Source organism: Pieris brassicae, chromosome 2 (genome assembly GCF_905147105.1).
Source record: "Pieris brassicae chromosome 2, ilPieBrab1.1, whole genome shotgun sequence".
NCBI classification, from domain to species: Eukaryota; Metazoa; Arthropoda; class Insecta; order Lepidoptera; family Pieridae; genus Pieris; species Pieris brassicae.
In genome coordinates, this window is record NC_059666.1 from 20,433,766 (window position 1) to 20,452,442 (window position 18,677).

Here is an 18,677-nt window from a genome sequence, read left to right on the forward strand (position 1 = left end):
TTCTTCTTCATATCAATGCTATGTTACAACTTAGCAACATTAATCGCTCTGCGGACGACAGCACGGTGGACATTCTTTACAGTAGCCGTGTAGATATTTCTCGGTTGTCGACGAATACCGGAACAAACTTGAGTCTGAAGCTGAAACTCTGCTATGTGGAATCTCGAACTGGGGTTGACTAAATCTAGTTAAATTTAGCATTTACCATGGAAAATGTTCGGATGAGTTCTGATAAATATCTTTAGCTGAGTTTCATCATCAGTCGTCGAGGCAGAATATGAAATTTCACCCGTATCACCTCGACGTCCGTCGTTCCACAACTGAGCTCTTTTTAAGGCACTTTTTGCCGTACACGACGGCTATGTAGAACCAGCTGCCCACTGAAGTATTTCTGAACCGATTCAACTTAGCGTCCTTCAAGATAAAAGCGTAATATTTTGTGTAATTGATATGGTCAGTAGAGGACATCCTCTGTTGTTCTGAAAAGAACAGTTAATTGGCGTTATCGTTAGACCACGATATCAAACTGTTCTGAGAAGAACACGTTCGTACCTTCTCAGTTCGTTCGTACGTAACAACGTTGCGCGCAACCGTCGAAGGGTACGAACAAATTATTGTTTCATGACGATAACGTTTACAACTGTCCTTGTCAGGACACATCACTGTTTCATTACGACATGTACTAATCACCTACAAAGTTATGATTTTGATGGTAAATTAGTTAACATGAAAATTGATCGTTTATTTTACAAAAATATTATTTATATATTAGTATTTAGTACTAAGTTGTGAGACTATATTTAAAAAATAATAATATGATTGAAAATAATATTAAGGTGACGGTGGCAAAGTGCGCCTACCGGGCAAGCGCACCTACCACAAATATCTCGAAAACTACCGATTTGATACTAGTAGTAACACATTATATCGATGCTACAAACTAAATCATAGTTCTTGGTGAAACTCATAGATAGCTCTAGTCATGTGAACTTGAGACACGCGCCATTTTATTTTCACTCATATTCAAAGTGGTGAGGAGAGATGACTATTGCGTGATCGTCGTCGTAAATCTCAAGAAATCGAGTTTTTACCGATATACGAGTGAGGTAAGTGCATAATTTAAATATTTTGCTTTAAGATTATGACTTTATTTCACTCCTATCTAATAAAATGTATATATTTCTTGCAAGTTAAATATTCTCACCTCAAATTTATATAGTTGGGGAAGCGCGCCATACTGACTTTATATATGGCGCACTTCGCCGCAATTACAAACTTTTAAAAATGTGTCTTTTTTACAAGCTTTTATTTAACTTGCAATGTTTGTTTACTTGTTTGTTTTTATGTGCGGGTGAAATCTTGCTAATGAATTGTAAAGCAGTTATCTTAAACCGATTAAGATGTAATTTGTATAGTGCGTTTATTAGTGAAATACATCTACACAAGTTTGAGATCGCGACAATTTTTTTTAAATTTAAAATTTGTAGGCATTGGTGGTTTTGATTTGACATAAAGTTTACATTCTTTTTAAAATGCTTACTAAAATAAAAGATTGTTTTTAAAAATGTATCTTACTAAGTATTTATTTATTTTTTGTACGTGACTAGTTCGACACGGTTTTAATTCTTGATCCCATGTGAAGTGTGTGCTATTGTTTGAATTACTTCTAATCTTGTCATCCGAGTGTCATAGAAACCTTAACTGCCAAAATATTAGTAATTGTGCTGTGAGGCTAACCTAAATACATGCACACCACACCCAAACACAATAGACTAGTAAAAGTCACAATTATTAAATCATTATTATTTTATTGTTTATGATTTTTGTTTAAGATGGGGCGCTATGAAAGAAAAACTGAAGGTCCTTCATGGTCCAGAGAGGCTTGGAATGAAGCAGTCGAAGCTGTTCGATCGGGTAGAATGTCTGGGTATGAAGCCGCATCAACCTTTGCTATCCCAAGAAAAACTATTATGGACCATGTCACAGGTCGAAGGGGCCAAAAATCATTAAGTCTAGGCAGACCACCAGTATTTAAATATGAGAGAGAGAGAAAATGATGGCAAAGTGTTTGCATATAATGGAAAAATGTGAAAAATGGCTTCGGCCTGACTCGTACAGAATTTCTAGATATTGTTAAGGGATATGTCAAACAGAATGATCTAAAAACACATTTCAACGATGGTACTCCCGGCAAAGATTGGTTTTCAAGCTTCAAAAAGCGTTATAACTTATCAATTAAAAAACCGTTGGCTGTAGAGGTTGCTCCTAAGAAAGCCGCAGACCCATTTGTCATCCAAGAAAATTATGATATTTTAGACAGAGTGATTGCCGACTTAGGACAAGCCTGAGAGAATTTACAATTTGAATAAAACCAGTCTTGTAAGGGTAACAAGCCTTGCTTGATTAATGTTTTTGAATAATTACTACTAATATATTTTAGAAGATGTTTCTCATGATGTTTTGAATAAAAGAAAAAATATACTTGACACTCGATTATCAATATTTAGAAAAAAGGTTCATAGCCTCTGACTTAAGATGGCGCATTAAATACATAGATTCTTCTAGAATGTGGCTATGAAAAAAAAACAACATGCGTATTGTTGCTTGTTTTCTTAAAATAATCTAGGGCTGTTTTTATTCAGATGCTTTATTATTGCGTTTTATTGATACAAGGCGCACTTCCCCGATTTGTCGGCAAAGTGCACCGGGTCAGACTGTTTTCAAATTTAATGCTAAAATTCATTAATTTGCCGTCAGATTCTAATGACATGACATTAGTTGTTGTTGCAAAACATCACAGATCCTTATGGTACCATGATTTAGTGTCACTCGTGAACTTAAGCACAAGTAATATTGCACCAAAGTCAACTATGAAAAAAGTATGGCGCACTTTGCCCCCATCACCTTACATAATATAATTGACATTCACAAAAAAGTTAGTGAAAATTAGTGATCGAAAATGGGACTCAGCTTAAAGGCCTCGTTACCAGGTCATCAAATAAAATTAAAAAAAAACTGACTTTCACAGATGACACCTCGGTGGCATTGTCAATATTGGTATTATGAGTTGTACTTAGTTTCGAGGGTACATTTTTATTAAATATACCGACTACAATTTTGACCTTTCTCAATCGCGATAGCATAGTTTTAATAGTTTACAAATATAAGTAGCATTTTTTTTACAGCCCTTTCGGGGTCAGCTGCTGCGTTGGAAGCCAGTTCATCCAGCTGGTCATAAGTGGGTGCATTACTATTAACGTATGGTGTTCACACTTCGCAGAACTTGCAGTATAACACTATGTGGTTACCTCGACCCCACTTTTATCCTTATTTTCTTGATTGTAATTATGATAAAAAGACCAGTGTTGGCCTAGTGGATTCAGCGTGCGACTCTTAACCCTGCCTATGCCTAGCTTCAATGGGCTTACTTTCTGTTTGCGCATTTAACATTCCACTCTCATAAATTGTATTATTTATAACATTCTCGTTCCCGATAATGTCCAATAGGTTGACTACTCTTATATTCTTTATAGGTGACATAAGTGTCATTTAGATTTAAGAACTCTTCAATAAGTCAAGTTAGTTTTTTGTTTGCGTCGCAACCCCACTACTACGCCCAATTTTATTTTAGAGGTAAGCTCATTTTTTTAACAACTAAAGTTAGTTGACACGCAGCTTCAAACAAAGTGTTTTAATTAACATAAATTGAACATCTCTCCAACAACCGCTACCGAACTTAACTTAATATTTTTGACATAATATTTTTTTGTTAACAAGATGACATTTCTGTAAACAAATGACAATCACAAAAGTGATATGACGTATGACATTGTTATTATTGACATTATGAATTGTATTAACTTTTGACGGTAGAATTGTATTAGAGCTACCGACAACAATTTCGACCTATCTGAATCGCGATTATATAGTTTTTCTATTTACTAAATATAAGTAGCATTTCTTATATGAGTCATTCGGGGTCAGCTGCTGCGAAGGAAGCCAGTTCACTCAGCTGGTTAAAAGTGGGTGTGACGTTATTAGTATATGGAGGTCCACTTCGCAGAACTGTGCGGTATAACCCCATGTGGTTACCTCGACCCCCCTTTTGCCTATTTTATTGATTGTAATTATATATTTACATAAATACATGTAAAAAATTGTAAATATTTGCTCTTGTTTTTGCTTTTTGATGATGCGTTTAAAAAGAAACAAAAATAATATTTATTTTGTTCATTTTTACTGCACTGAAGAATGTTGTGATGGTTTTATAGCTTAAACTTTTGAATCTCCATTTATTTGATAGTTCGGCAAATGTTTATACTTAATCTCCACTCATTTTATATGTATTTATTTTCTTGACTAGGGCAGATTTTTATTACATCTACCGACAACAATTTCGACCTATCTGAATCGCGATTATATAGTTTTTCTATTTACTAAATATAAGTAGCATTTCTTATATGAGTCTTTCGGGGTCAGCTGCTGCGAAGGAAACCAGTTCACTCAGCTGGTCAAAAGTGAGTGAGACGTAATTAGTATATGGAGGTCCACTTCGCAGAACTGTGCGGTATAACCCCATGTGGTTACCTCGACCCCCCTTTTGCCTATTTTATTGATTGTAATTATATATTTACATAAATACATGTAAAAATTTGTAAATATTTGCTCTTGTTTTTGCTTTTTGATGATGCGTTTAAAAAGAAACAAAAATAAAATTTAAAATACAAAAATAATATTTATTTTGTTCATTTTTACTGCACTGAAGAATGTTGTGATGGTTTTATAGCTTAAACTTTTGAATCTCCATTTATTTGATAGTTCGGCAAATGTTTATACTTAATCTCCACTCATTTTATATGTATTTATTTTCTTGACTAGGGCAGATTTCTATTACATCTACCGACAACAATTTCGACCTATCTGAATCGCGATTATATAGTTTTTCTATTTACTAAATATAAGTAGCATTTCTTATATGAGTCTTTCGGGGTCAGCTGCTGCGAAGGAAGCCAGTTCACTCAGCTGGTCAAAAGTGGGTGTGACGTTATTAGTATATGGAGGTCCACTTCGCAGAACTGTGCGGTATAACCATATGTGGTTACCTCGACCCCCCTTTTGCCTATTTTATTGATTGTAATTATATATTTACATAAATACATGTAAAAATTTGTAAATATTTGCTCTTGTTTTTGCTTTTTGATGATGCGTTTAAAAAGAAACAAAAATAATATTTATTTTGTTCATTTTTACTGCACTGAAGAATGTTGTGATGGTTTTATAGCTTAAACTTTTGAATCTCCATTTATTTGATAGTTCGGCAAATGTTTATACTTAATCTCCACTCATTTTATATGTATTTATTTTCTTGACTAGGGCAGATTTCTATTACATCTACCGACAACAATTTCGACCTATCTGAATCGCGATTATATAGTTTTTCTATTTACTAAATATAAGTAGCATTTCTTATATGAGTCTTTCGGGGTCAGCTGCTGCGAAGGAAACCAGTTCACTCAGCTGGTCAAAAGTGAGTGAGACGTAATTAGTATATGGAGGTCCACTTCGCAGAACTGTGCGGTATAACCATATGTGGTTACCTCGACCCCCCTTTTGCCTATTTTATTGATTGTAATTATATATTTACATAAATACATGTAAAAATTTGTAAATATTTGCTCTTGTTTTTGCTTTTTGATGATGCGTTTAAAAAGAAACAAAAATAATATTTATTTTGTTCATTTTTACTGCACTGAAGAATGTTGTGATGGTTTTATAGCTAAAACTTTTGAATCTCCATTTATTTGATGGTTCGGCAAATGTTTATACTTAATCTCCACTTATTTTATATGTATTTATTTTCTTGACTAGGGCAGATTTCTATTACATCTACCGACAACAATTTCGACCTATCTGAATTAGGATAGCAGTTTTCTAGTTGCTAAATATAAGTAGTATATATTATAGGCTTTTCGGCGTTAGATGCGCCGAAGGAAGCTCACTCATCTGGTCAAAAGCACTTTTTTTATTTTCTGTCTTTACTTATGTAAATAATCTGTTTATGTAGGTAATAATTTTAGCTTATAACAGCTAGCGAGTAATGCGACCTTTTTATTTATAACAGATTTCTTTCAAGTAAATTAAACAATGTTAGCAAAAATGGTTCCGATCGAAGGACATCCTTCGAAAATATATCCTAGTGAGGACGAAGGACCCCTTAAAACTGTAGATTTTAGTTTGATATTAAACAAAGGTAGTCATTGTATGTAGGGCTTAACGAGAATCTCGATTTCGTCTGGTTTATACTTTATACAATAAAATTATTAGATTTCTTCGTACGCATAATACAAGACAGTTTCGGTACAATCTTAAATATACAATGTTGTTTGTACAACCCAATATCACTATTGTAGTGTGTTAATTCATCATTTAATAAATGTTAAAAAGCCCTAACGTACTTATTAATACCATTTTTATCTAGGCGTTACCTTAACATTGTATTATTTATTCAAAACATTCCTAGTAAAATACCGGAGAAAAGATAAGATTTTATGGTAACATTTATTTTCAAAAACTTCATAAAGAAGGAAGAGGTTATACATTCGACGTGTAAGATTTTTTTAGTCTGTGATTTAAGTGTATTTGAAATAATAATATTATTACTATTTATATAGAGTTAACACTGTATGCACTTAGGTTTTTTAAAGGCCTATTATTATGTAAATATTGAATTCTCACTTCAATAACCGAATAGGCTTACTGAAAATTATGAGTTGATTTTGTTGCTTAATTTTTATGTTCACTGTATTTTAGCATTAACCGATCTTTGTTTTACGCATTCAACGTAGAAGCCGTACAATAAGCAATTACAATTCAAGGCGCTAACATTCCATTATTGTCGAATACAATACGACAATGAAGTTTTATATAATATGATTAAAATTTTAAAGTAATGGTTTTAAAGAAAATATCTGATAGTTTTGTATAAGTTTTTATTTAATAAATCTTAATACAAGTATGAAAAATTATTTGAACTGCAGAGTTGCTTGTACGCTAGATATATTATAAATACAGGCATTTACAATTATGTTATGTGTATAATACAAGGCACCGGCAGCATGAGTATGATTCAGTACAATTCATTGGCACTTTTACACTAGTCCCAAGGCAAGAAATTATAGATAAGATCGAATTGACGCCGAACATTCTAAATTTAAAAAATAAATAATAAGAAAATGATTTAATAATGTCTAATACAAATATTTATAATCTATGCTTTTATAAAATTGGCACAAAACATTGCAAAAATACGCCGATAAATACGGGACAGCATTATATTACGAGTGCCTGATTAATATGAACTTAAAATTAAGCTATGCGCATTAATTAATTTCGACAATCAAAAATGACAATTCATCTCCAAATGGTAACTGTCAAACTGAGCGCATAGACAATTTATTCGAGTAAAGCTTAATACACTGCCGCCTTTTCTAGCAACACTGACGCGTCACACATCGCCTTAGCGGTAGACCGTACTAGAAACATTAAATGTAACTGTTCGAATACATTTAGCTGTATTCTTGTTCTGACAAGACCGTGTAGGACTGTTGCCCTTTCTAGATCTAACCAACGTTGGAGGGACAGCTCCCTTTCACTCACAGGAACGCCCTGAACGACATCTAAAGGACCCCAAAGCATGAATTCTAGCACAGATTTCGCTTGATTTAAGGAGATTGCTCGTTCTTCTTGCAATACTTCTTTGAGAAGAGGGGATAGTTTTTCTCCTGGAAGAAGTATTTCTAGTGCTTTCATTGCACATTTGCACAATGATGAAGGGTGATCGTCTTCAGTTTTATTGCTGTTAATGTCGTCACCCAATCTGAAAATTATATATTTGTTAAATAGGAAAATAATTAATGTTAAAGTAATAAAATAGTTAAATAAAAAAGATTAGCAGATTTTGGGTTCGGTTTTCGAGAAACAATGTTTTATCATTGTAAAAATAATGCAAATGGCAAAAGGACGTTGCATTGAGAGATCCATGGGCGGCGGTATTATTTAACAGTAGGTGAGCCGTTTTCCTCCTGTTCTATAAAAAAAGGAATCAATTGCTTCAGAACCAAACCTTCCTTGTGTAGTTGTGTGTGTTCCTTGTATGTGGATAACATAAACATAATTACAATAATATATATAAGTAAGGTATTGGTACGACTTTTCACCTAGATATAACGCATTAAATATTTACACTGAACTAAAATACTGAATGAAAATATTACCCTTGCAAAATACATAATCTCCCATAGCAATTCGTCTTCGGTGCTGACAGGGAGTTCAACCTATCATCTTGAGTTGGCGAAGAATTGCTCGCCTGAACTTCTTTCAAAATAATAAACGATGTCAGGGCTTCATGGACTTCTTCCACGCCTCGGGCTTGAAGGCACTTAAGGCCGATTATGACTTGGAGCATAATAAATATGGCTTCATGCTTCTGCTCTGTCTGAACCAGCTGATGTTCCTTAGATGTAGAATCTGTCATATGAAGCAACTCGCCGTACGAGTCGATGGTGTCGGGCTGCGCGTGGGCCAATACGACAATTGTTGCTGAAATACGAAAATAAAATTATTTGCCTATTATAATATATATATATATATATATATATATATATATAAATTATAATTACCTAGTTTAGATTATAAGTATATATATATACTTATAATCTAAACTAGGTTATTGTTGAATAGTAAGTAAAATCATAATATATCTCTCTGACAGATATATCAACCGGCAATTGTCAAAAACGTGTCGTTTAACCAACGGTAAGTTGTAAAACCTGTGATGTAATATATCCTCTGCATTCACATTTTTCCAATATAAAAAAATTAAACTTATCTTATATTGAACCTTATATTACCTTGAACTAGATCCTCTCCGTCTTCTCCGAACTGCTGCAGAGGAACCAAATCGCAAAATTCAGTTATGGCATTAAGACTCAATGTTTGAGGTTGTACTGATTGGCAGACCATTTGCGATGCCATCTGCTCCTTGTACAGCATTAATGTGACATTGACAGGACCTTGGCTGGAGTTCCAGATAGCTGGATAGAAGAAACGCCTGCCTGCTTTCGTGTGTTTGCTCTGTATGCAGAAGTCTGTCCAGCGTAGATTGGTGCAGGCTTTCAAGCCGCGCAGAGAAGGCTGCATTGTTGCGCTTTGTTGCACCTGCAAATTACGTATTGGTAATTAACTTTTGCCCAACTTGTATGCATGAGGAATCCTTATTTCTTCAGTTTGCAGAAAATATTATGTATGCTAAGCGATGAGCTGAATAACGTAACATAGTCGAGGTATTCTACTCTGTGACATTTTAGTAAGGTATTTCAAATTAGTATTAATTTAATGCTTGTCTTGTAATGTCTTGCTTAAAACATTGCCGATGCCTTAAAAGGCATGACATGTCTGCAGCAGAGGATTAGATTTTTTTTTACTGACAATGTAAATTCATTTGTATTTTGCATGGCAGGTGTTCGAAATTCTGTGACCCTGATTTACTGTAGTTTATCATGCTATGCATATCAAAATCTAACATAGTAGGCGATTTTCTCGACATGTAATTTTAAGTTAAACCGTTGTAGCTATAGGGCGATTTTCTAATCAATTACATCACGCCACGTCGCGATTTAGTACAAGAAAATTACATGAATTATATCAAATTACCTGTTCTAAAACCTGTGCCAACGCTTCGTGATTCGCAATAACCACGGCTCCGTAATTATCCTCCAAGTTCCTGTGAACCACGCTCCTTCCCTTTCTAACACGCAATTTGTTTGTTGTAGTTTTTGGCGTCATGTCTGCTTGGTAGTCATCGTTGTTTGGACTATCCATATTATCATTGGAGCTGTAGAAACTGTATGGGGAATATATCTCTGACTCTGTCTCACTTCCGCAGTATGGTAGCGAAGACCGGAAATTATATTTGGGAAATTCGGTTTCAGTCTTTCTCTCAGGTCTTTCTTGGGGCTTGATTGGCGAGTCGCATTCTGGGGAGCTTGACCGCGCGTTGTGAACATATTCGTAGTCACTATCGCTATTTTTAGCTGAATCACAGTTCTCATCATATTTGTTGTTATATACTTCATCGTAGCTGTTGATAACTGGGTCGTTCGTGGCCTGTACCAGTTCCTGTGGTCCATCATCTATTTCATCTTTGTCATCGTCTTCGATTGGCGTCCTGCGCTTAAGTAGTTCTAATTGCGTCTCTCTTTCACGCATACTGGCTGTTCGTTCTGGCTTACGAGGTGCTAATGCTGACCTTATTTCTCCTGAAAATTATTATTATTGAATTATTTTATTATGACAATCTTTGTATTTAGGTTCACTTAGTCGAAGATTGTCTTACATATACTAAAATTTTGCATAAAATTCACTCTCTAATTGCTATTTAGTCTTACATATATACTCTATATAGCGACGTTTAAGAGGTTACGCGGTTTCTGCCGATATATAGAATTAATTTAATAACGCGGAAGAGTCATTGTTTTACTGTTAGTACGCAATATAAATCCTTAAATCGAGTAATTTTACACTGAGTCTCTACTGGAAGCTATACCTACCTACCTAAGAAAGTCGTAATGAATAATACTAAAAATAAAATGTTAACAATTATAATGTAAAGCTCGTAGTCACGACAGGACGAGGTCAGTGGGATGTGATCACAGTTATTCCACTATCAAGTACAGTTGCATGTGATACGGCTTATTTTTTTGATACACGTAATTTCTGTTGGGTCTAATATTATGTTTTGTACAGAAATTTAAAGACTTTATTTTCTCAGTACAAAATGATAATTTATCGTACATAAGAAACTTAATATTGAAATACGAAGGAGATGCACGTTGCCATCAGAGCGCCATCCATTATCTTTTAAGCTCATTCTGATGTAATCTTTAATGCATCAATTTTTATAAATTTAACATAACACAATTTTGTGGTTATATATAGAATAAGTAACATAATGTTTGGTATTGGTATCAAGTTCAATTTTATGTATATACCATCTAATGAATACAGTTATTTTATACTTAGAATCATCTCTCGAATGTTATGCAACATAATATAAAAATCATACTATATAAAGTTACTATGATACTTCTTTAGTATTTCATACGACATCTATAAAAGTATGTTACATTAAACATTAAAGGCTACAAAAGTTAGCAAGCTACAATAAATTAAGGTGAATTAATATCACAAGTTCGTGACTTACCTAAATTAGCATAAATGGTGTCACCATTGCTGGGAGCGGCCGCCCAGGCTTGTTGTTTTTGTTTCTTTTGCAGGGCGATAGACTTAGGCGGTGGTGGTCTTGCCGGCTTGGGTATACCAGAAGTGTTTTTATAGTCTTCGCTCGATAACCTTGGAGGAGGCGGAGGTTTGTTTACGACCTTCGGCATGTCATCTGTCGCGGAACTACACCCACTGTATATCGAAACATCGTCGTGACTCAGACGCCGCAAATTGTCTGATATTTCGCAATTTGATTTCACCACCTCAACGCTGGATCCGTTGATGTCCAAAGGATGAATAATCACCAATCTAGGCTTCGGTTTCGGTGTCAAATCGTAGATCTCTTCAGTTTTACTTGTTACTTTCGTAACAGTGGCAACGCTTAACTCTTTTTTGTCCAAATCTTTCGAAGAACCGATACGTAACAACTTCTTGATAGAGAACTTCAGTTTCCCTTTTCGTTTTTCGTCTAATAGTAAATTGTCATGTGAAAGGGATATATTACGTCTTGGTGCTGGTTCCGGAACATCTGTTTTGGATATATCCGGCTCATTTGAGTGTCGCTGTTTGGGTGACGATGACATAACAGCTCTTTCTCGTTTTTCCATTTCACGTACGACCGGTGAGTCAGACTTCATAAAACCATTAGGATTTCTTTGGTAAATATTGTTAGAGAATTCCTCGTTCGGAGTTAAAGGTGGGGTTGGCGCTTTCCGTTTGCATAAACTGTTAAGTGATGTGTCGCTATCTTGTTTAGTTAACACTGGTTTTGCGTAATATATAGTATCTGATCGATCTTCACATAATTCATTATTCTTTTCCTCATTAGCATGTCGAGTAACTTTCTCGTTGTCTGTTTTTGTTGTTTGCATAACGTTTTGTGTAGCGGTATTATTTTTCTTACTCGTTTGTTTAATAACAGGTTTTACGGGAAGCTTAGGCTTTTCAGGTAAAACGGGTTTCGACGGCATTATGTCAGTGATCATACCGTGAAGGAATGATGGACGTGGATCCATAGTAGGCATTGGGCTCTTAGGTAACGCGGGTGCTTCGGTTGACTCATCGGGATCCGCCCGCCCATCAGGCTCACCCGCCAGCTCACGACTCGCTTCCGCAGAGAATATTACTTCTTGTTTAGGTATAATAGGTGGCATATCTATAATTGGATTCTGGAATGTTGAATATCCACTGTGAGCTTGTCCGTCTACTTTTCTTAACTGCCCGATCGGTGACATTTTAATGTTTTTATCGCTTTCATTGAACACCTTGATCTTAACGGTTTCTTCACATTTGTGAGGCTCAGAGAAATGGCCGCTATCATCATTATCCGAGTCAGTTCTAGCACTAAAACTCTCATCGTCCGACGTAAAAGAATTATTTGGAGTAGAGTTTAACGTGCTGACAGCAGAATCAACGCTACTACTTTCGATATTTATTTTACAAAACTTAAACTCTGATCTACTTAGATTAACTTTTGGTCTTTCCTGAGTTTTCGGTAACGGGGATTTTCTTACGACACCATTCTTTTTGGTTTCGTTGCTGTCTCTTCTTTCACACTCATCTTGCATACTCTCTTTAACCTTTTCTTCAACAACAGTCGGCTTGTTGTTCCCCATTTGAGAAAAGCTCATATCACTTCCACTCATTCGATTTTGTTGCAAAGTTTCAGAAATTTCTTCAAGGAGTGATTTTTCTGTACACAATATACTATCAGTAGATTTGACTCCTTCCGCAGCAATAATGGTTTCAGATTCCTTAATGTATGTGGAGAGTATGATATTTGTTTTGTAATTATTTTTTGTTGTCTCTTCGGTGGGTGGATCTGTACCAGAAATGACTGCAGGTTTTCGAACATGCGTCTTAACTGACGGACTATTGTTATCTTGTCCAAAGGGGGTAACTGATACCATTAGTGTTTTCTTCTTTCCATCAGAATCTTTTTGTACCTTGCCTAGCATTAAGGACGTATAAGATTTCGCTGCTGAATCACCTAATAGGTTAGCTTTCACTGTGTTAAAGTCTGTGTTACATTTTGTTATCTTGTGAAGCTCTCTTTCTTCTTCTGTATCTGGGAATGAATCATCTTCGTCGTTGTCCTCGGAGACTTCGAATTCTTCTCCATCGGACCAGTCGTCACCTCCATAACCTATGACACTGCATACTTCTTCAGGAAACCGAACATTACGTTTGCTTTTCTTTTTAGATTGTACCTTAAGAATGCTTGGCGGAGTTTTCTTGAAGAATGTGTTTCTATTTTGGAATGGAGTCGGTAAATATTTGCTGCCGTCTGTTTGTGTCCTATCTTGTTTTGCGTGCTCTTCGCGAGATTTAAAGCAGTTGGAGCAGAAATCTTTCTTCCACGCATTCTGTACAAAGTTATGGCAGACGGGTGACATCTTGCTCCTTGAATAGCGTCTGTTGATCACATAACTGGCATTCTGCAAAGAAAAAATAATAATTAAGCCAAACTTTCACTAAAACTATGCATCTGTATGCAAAGAGGACATACATAATTAAATAATCTAATTTGAATACATTTCAATAATAATTAATAACTCTCTGTTACAAATCATATACGCATAATTAAATATCATTTAATTGCGGGTATCACCATAAATATTTTATTCGCGTGATTGCAGTATTGAACGATACGATTGCCAGTATTTTTATCTTACATTTATTACTTAATTTACTGGTTTACGTTATCTTTAAGATTGTCACACGCCGATAATTACATAATACGGAAATGAAGACTTTAATATGGCTATACAAAGATTTAACAGGTCCTGAATTAACACAAATTTATTTTAATTAAACGAAAGCGAGTTTGTTCCGCTTTCGCGGCTAAGTTACCGGACCGATTTAATGAAAGCCTAAATTTGTTTATATTAGATATAACAATATTGTATTTCTCATTGTTTACTTGGTTTCTATTAAATCATCAGTGTGTTGATTGTATCTAGAATCGTTCCTAGTTATGTCACACGGTCTCTTATGTATATAATACTGCAACAATCGAGACTCTATTTCCTTATTATATTATTAGACAAATCTACTAAAGCAAAGGCCAACCGTCTGTTCCTATTAAGAAAGTCACATTTTTAAAGGCTAGGACAAATTTAAAGAATTCATTTACTACTTTATGTATTTATTTATAATTTATTTGCATTGACAAAAACACAATTCATGAAACATTAACGAACCCGTGTTTAGAGTAAGGATTTTAATCACAGGACCTGGTACGCTTCGTACATGAGATCTCTAAATGTTAATGGACGATTATATTTGTATCATCAAGTTCTTTGATGTAAAAATTAAAGTTTTTAAGACACTTCTTTCCGCGGACTACTCAGTATTCAAACAGATACGATTCTAGAGAACCAGCAAGATCGGTAATTGCAATTATTATGAGTATCACTTAATATCAGATGAGCCTCCTGTCCGTTTGGCCTGTTCTATATAAAAACCCCAGTAGCGAAAAAGCCAAGCCGAACCGAGCTACGTGCAGGTACTAGCTGCAATTGAGCTAATTTGCATAGATAAACGTATTGTGAAGATGGACAGCCAATTAGACTAGACAATATGAGAATATAGCAAGGTCATCTCATTAGCCAATATGATTGAAGGCTATTGTTTCTATATTGCTTATTCAACGGGTTAAAGAACGTACCTATCAATGAACTTGTAGAAGATGGCTTCGTCTGTGAATGAGGATTATCAATCGATTAGATCAATGTTATTGTATAATTTTGACTTGCATAAATTTAATATTTCTTTTATTTTATCAATTTTGTTTTGTTATTTGCATTGCGACGAAATAAGTATATTATTATCCTATTTTCCACATAACATATATAACGTTAACTAACCTATAATAATAATCATTAATCAAACAAAATTGCTCTGTAAAACGAGTCGCTTCCTATTGAACTTCCCTTCCGTAAATATAAAAAAAACCCATACTTTTTTAATTCGTTCTAAATCTCAAAGAACATACAACTCATAAAATATACTTTGAAAAACAAGCCTCTTTAATTTGGTTCGACTTCCTATACATAAAAGCAAACAGACCAACACAGCACCTTAACAGTTGCGGTCAACTAGTTAATAATAACCATAGAGTTGGAATTCAGGTCGGTGAGACCGGTACACGGTGAAATTGAGGCGACACACGAATCAGACAAAACTTGATACATGAAAGATGTAGTTTTACTATAGTAATGTTAGTTTTACCTTTGAATTGTTAAAAAATATTAATTAAAGCTTGGATATCGAGTATGTCATTTAAATTTATGAGTCAATTATATATCTATACAACACGTATTCTTACACGTTTTTGGTCGCAGAGTTAGTTACGTTAAGTTCGAGCTGTATCTTTTATTTAAGAAACGCAAATATAACATTCTTTGAATCTAAAACTAAAAACCTTAAAATATATATATAATAATAACTAAAACATATGATAAAAAAGAGTCCCTTTAGGCAAGGTTCCGAAGATACTGGCAGCATTCCCCCTTTGAACATCTAGACTAATTCATTATCCGAGGTAGCTTTGGTCTACTGTGATGTCGACAAACCTTTTAGCTATTTCCACTTAACACGGACCAAGGGTGTCGACACCGAATGGGACAAAATCATATTCCGAGCCTAGAGCCCCTGTATTTTCATGCTTTAACCGTCTAAAATAGTCTTTGTTAGAAGAAAAAACATTTAATCATTATTTTCCTTACCAATTATTTGTTATGTTGTAAATAACAGTCAGAAAATACTTTATATATTTATGTAGTTAACTACCGGACCCGACAGACGTTTCTTAACAATGATTATTAATTTCTAATTGGTATAATTAACTAAAAAAAATATTTCAGAAATAAAGTGTTTATTATTCTAATGCCTTATGCAATATTCTTTGTTTGTTTTTCTGGCGCGTATATAAATAGTTTTGTTGGTATTCTGACATGGAAACAGGCGACATATAACTGGCCATGTGAATAACATGGATTTTCAAGATTAATGCCACAAACAATTAGTGTCTGTAATTATTTTATATGTATTTTATCAATATAATAACTCCGATCGAAGCATTTATTTTAAACGGTAATTTTTTTACATCCTCTTTGATGATATTTGCAGCACGCATTCTGTCAATGTTATATGCAACTTCATAAGGTTGCATATAACATTGTTCATGAAAAAAGTATGAATTGTAAAGGCACTATGCACTGAAAAAAAAATTGGTATCGTAACAAAAGTATTCTTAAATTGTCTAATATTCCGCGCAATTTTCTTATTTTTTCTTTCGTAAGAACCTTCTCCTGACAAACACAACAAAAAAAGAATTAGTGAAATCGGTCCAGCCGTTCACGCGTGATGCCGTGACCAAGGGAAATAGGGATTCATTTTTATCAGGGAGATGATTAAGATGTTATGATCTCTAAAATAATATTTTTCGTTTAAAGAATTAGTTCATCATACGTTGTCATTAGATTAATCTACGGAGCAGTTCAAAGCGTGTCTGCCCGCGATAATATTAACCAGGCGGAATGTTTGATCAGTTGGTCATTCAAAAGGGTCTTTTAGTCTGAGAAAAGTCAAGGGCGTACTTTGTCCGGTCCGTCGAGCTTCGCAAAATTGTTTCTCAATTGAACAAAAGTAATTCGTAACACAACAAAACTTACAGATGCTCTTGTACTCGCTCTAAGGCTTTAAGGGAAATGGGCAGGTTATATATCTAGAGCGCGGGATAAAAGATGGACACTTGAAACAACAAAATGGTATGGACCTACAAGAAAGAGATGTATGGGATGACAAAAGAAAAGTTGGATAGATATAGATTAGAACTAGCGGAGGAAAACTGTTGCTCAAGACAAAGAGAAATCTAAAATCGCCTTTATCCTAAAGTGGCCATACAACTAGAATTAACAAAACTAAAACTTATACAAACACAACTGATACTTAAGCAAAAGAAATGTGAAATAAACAATTGTTGTATGGATTAATTAATAAAGCTTTAATATTAATTAACTAAAATGTTTGAATATTTATATATTCGAATTTGTCTTTATCATATAAACTATAATCTCTGCAAAATCAAAAATGTTTTGTCGTTGTGGGGTGTATACCGGTATAATATTAGATTTTCGGTTGCGGGCTTAAAAACTTTTTGCTTTAAAGAAATAATTTAAAAAAATTACGTTCAAATTCGATTACTTGCGTAATTGTAATTCCCATATGGGGGCATTATCAACAGACAATGTGGGACACATATGTATTGAGCAAGTTTTGTTAATTATGTCAAACTCGGTCAAGTACATACTATTGTTATTAAATATAATAAAATATAAATGTGGCAGCTATTGTAATATTTTTTTAATTTATAGCGTATAGGTATAGTAATATGTTTAAAAATATAATTCTATGAATCACGCGGTTTATTTTGCTCCAATAAATTTACAACGACTTTAATAAAACCCGAAGGACGAAGTTTAGTTCGAAGATACACGACATATGGTTTTGAAGATTTGGAGAATAGGAATTTCCTATTCTCCAAATCTTCTTATATATATTTTCTTACTTTGATTCTATTACAACCGCGACGCGTATAGTAATTCCTTTTGATAGTCATAGGTACCGTATCGTCTCCAATCTCTAGTTCAAGATACACATCTCATGAGACAATAATAGCGTCTAGTTTACATTGGACATATCAGCTTAGAATTGGTATAAAAAATTAATAAATATGCAATCTCCTAGCCGTGAACCCAAAGTGATATCATTCCGGCCGGTCTCGCCAAAAATGGCATCGAAGCAGTTTTATTTTCCTTTTTTATAAAACATATTTCTTAACTTGATGACATCATAGTCTAATCCTTACATTTACATAAAAGACAATTTATTTTTGTTTATTATAAGTTGTACGTCAATAATATTAAAACAGAAATATGTAACAATAAAAATTGACATTCTAAGCTTCAATCATTATAGAAAACCCTGATTTTAGAAGTTAATTGAAATAGGGATTTTGCTATATTTATACATAGTAATTAAATTATATTTAAGATTCGTGGCTTATTTAATGACCAAAGATATAAATAATAATATAGATTACGGACGAGAGCAATGCGATGATACCTACATCAAAGACCTATTAAGAATGAAATGCTAATGGACCCAAGTAAGGTACCCAACACGTTGACCTATAAATCAGACGTAGGTGTACTTAATTATTCTCTAAAATCATTTGTAAAGTTGAAACAGTGTCGAATACTGAATCATACGAAAGATTGCTGATGGTAGATAAAATTTGATTTGTTTTTATCTTTCCCAATACTGTTTAGATATGAATTTATTAATGTAAAAATAGGTGTACGACCTAAGGAGTTTGCTAGTCTCTGAAA

At 34.1% G+C, this 18,677-nt stretch overlaps 1 protein-coding gene across 4 annotated transcripts in view; it reads right to left on the minus strand.

The window, feature by feature from the left end:
* Window positions 1–6,972: 6,972 nt before the first annotated feature.
* LOC123718713 overlaps window positions 6,973–18,677 on the minus strand; it is a 59,990-nt gene continuing 48,285 nt past the window's right edge. For all 4 annotated transcript variants that reach the window (XM_045675451.1, XM_045675475.1, XM_045675467.1 and 1 more), the window contains exons 2-6: window positions 11,261–13,718; window positions 9,712–10,316; window positions 8,910–9,216; window positions 8,274–8,598; window positions 6,973–7,876 (exon numbers count right to left, since the gene is read on the minus strand). In XM_045675451.1, coding sequence (XP_045531407.1) covers window positions 7,468–7,876; window positions 8,274–8,598; window positions 8,910–9,216; window positions 9,712–10,316; window positions 11,261–13,718 — 4,104 coding nt within the window. In that variant the 3' untranslated portion in view covers window positions 6,973–7,467. The remainder of the gene's footprint in view (window positions 7,877–8,273; window positions 8,599–8,909; window positions 9,217–9,711; window positions 10,317–11,260; window positions 13,719–18,677) is intronic.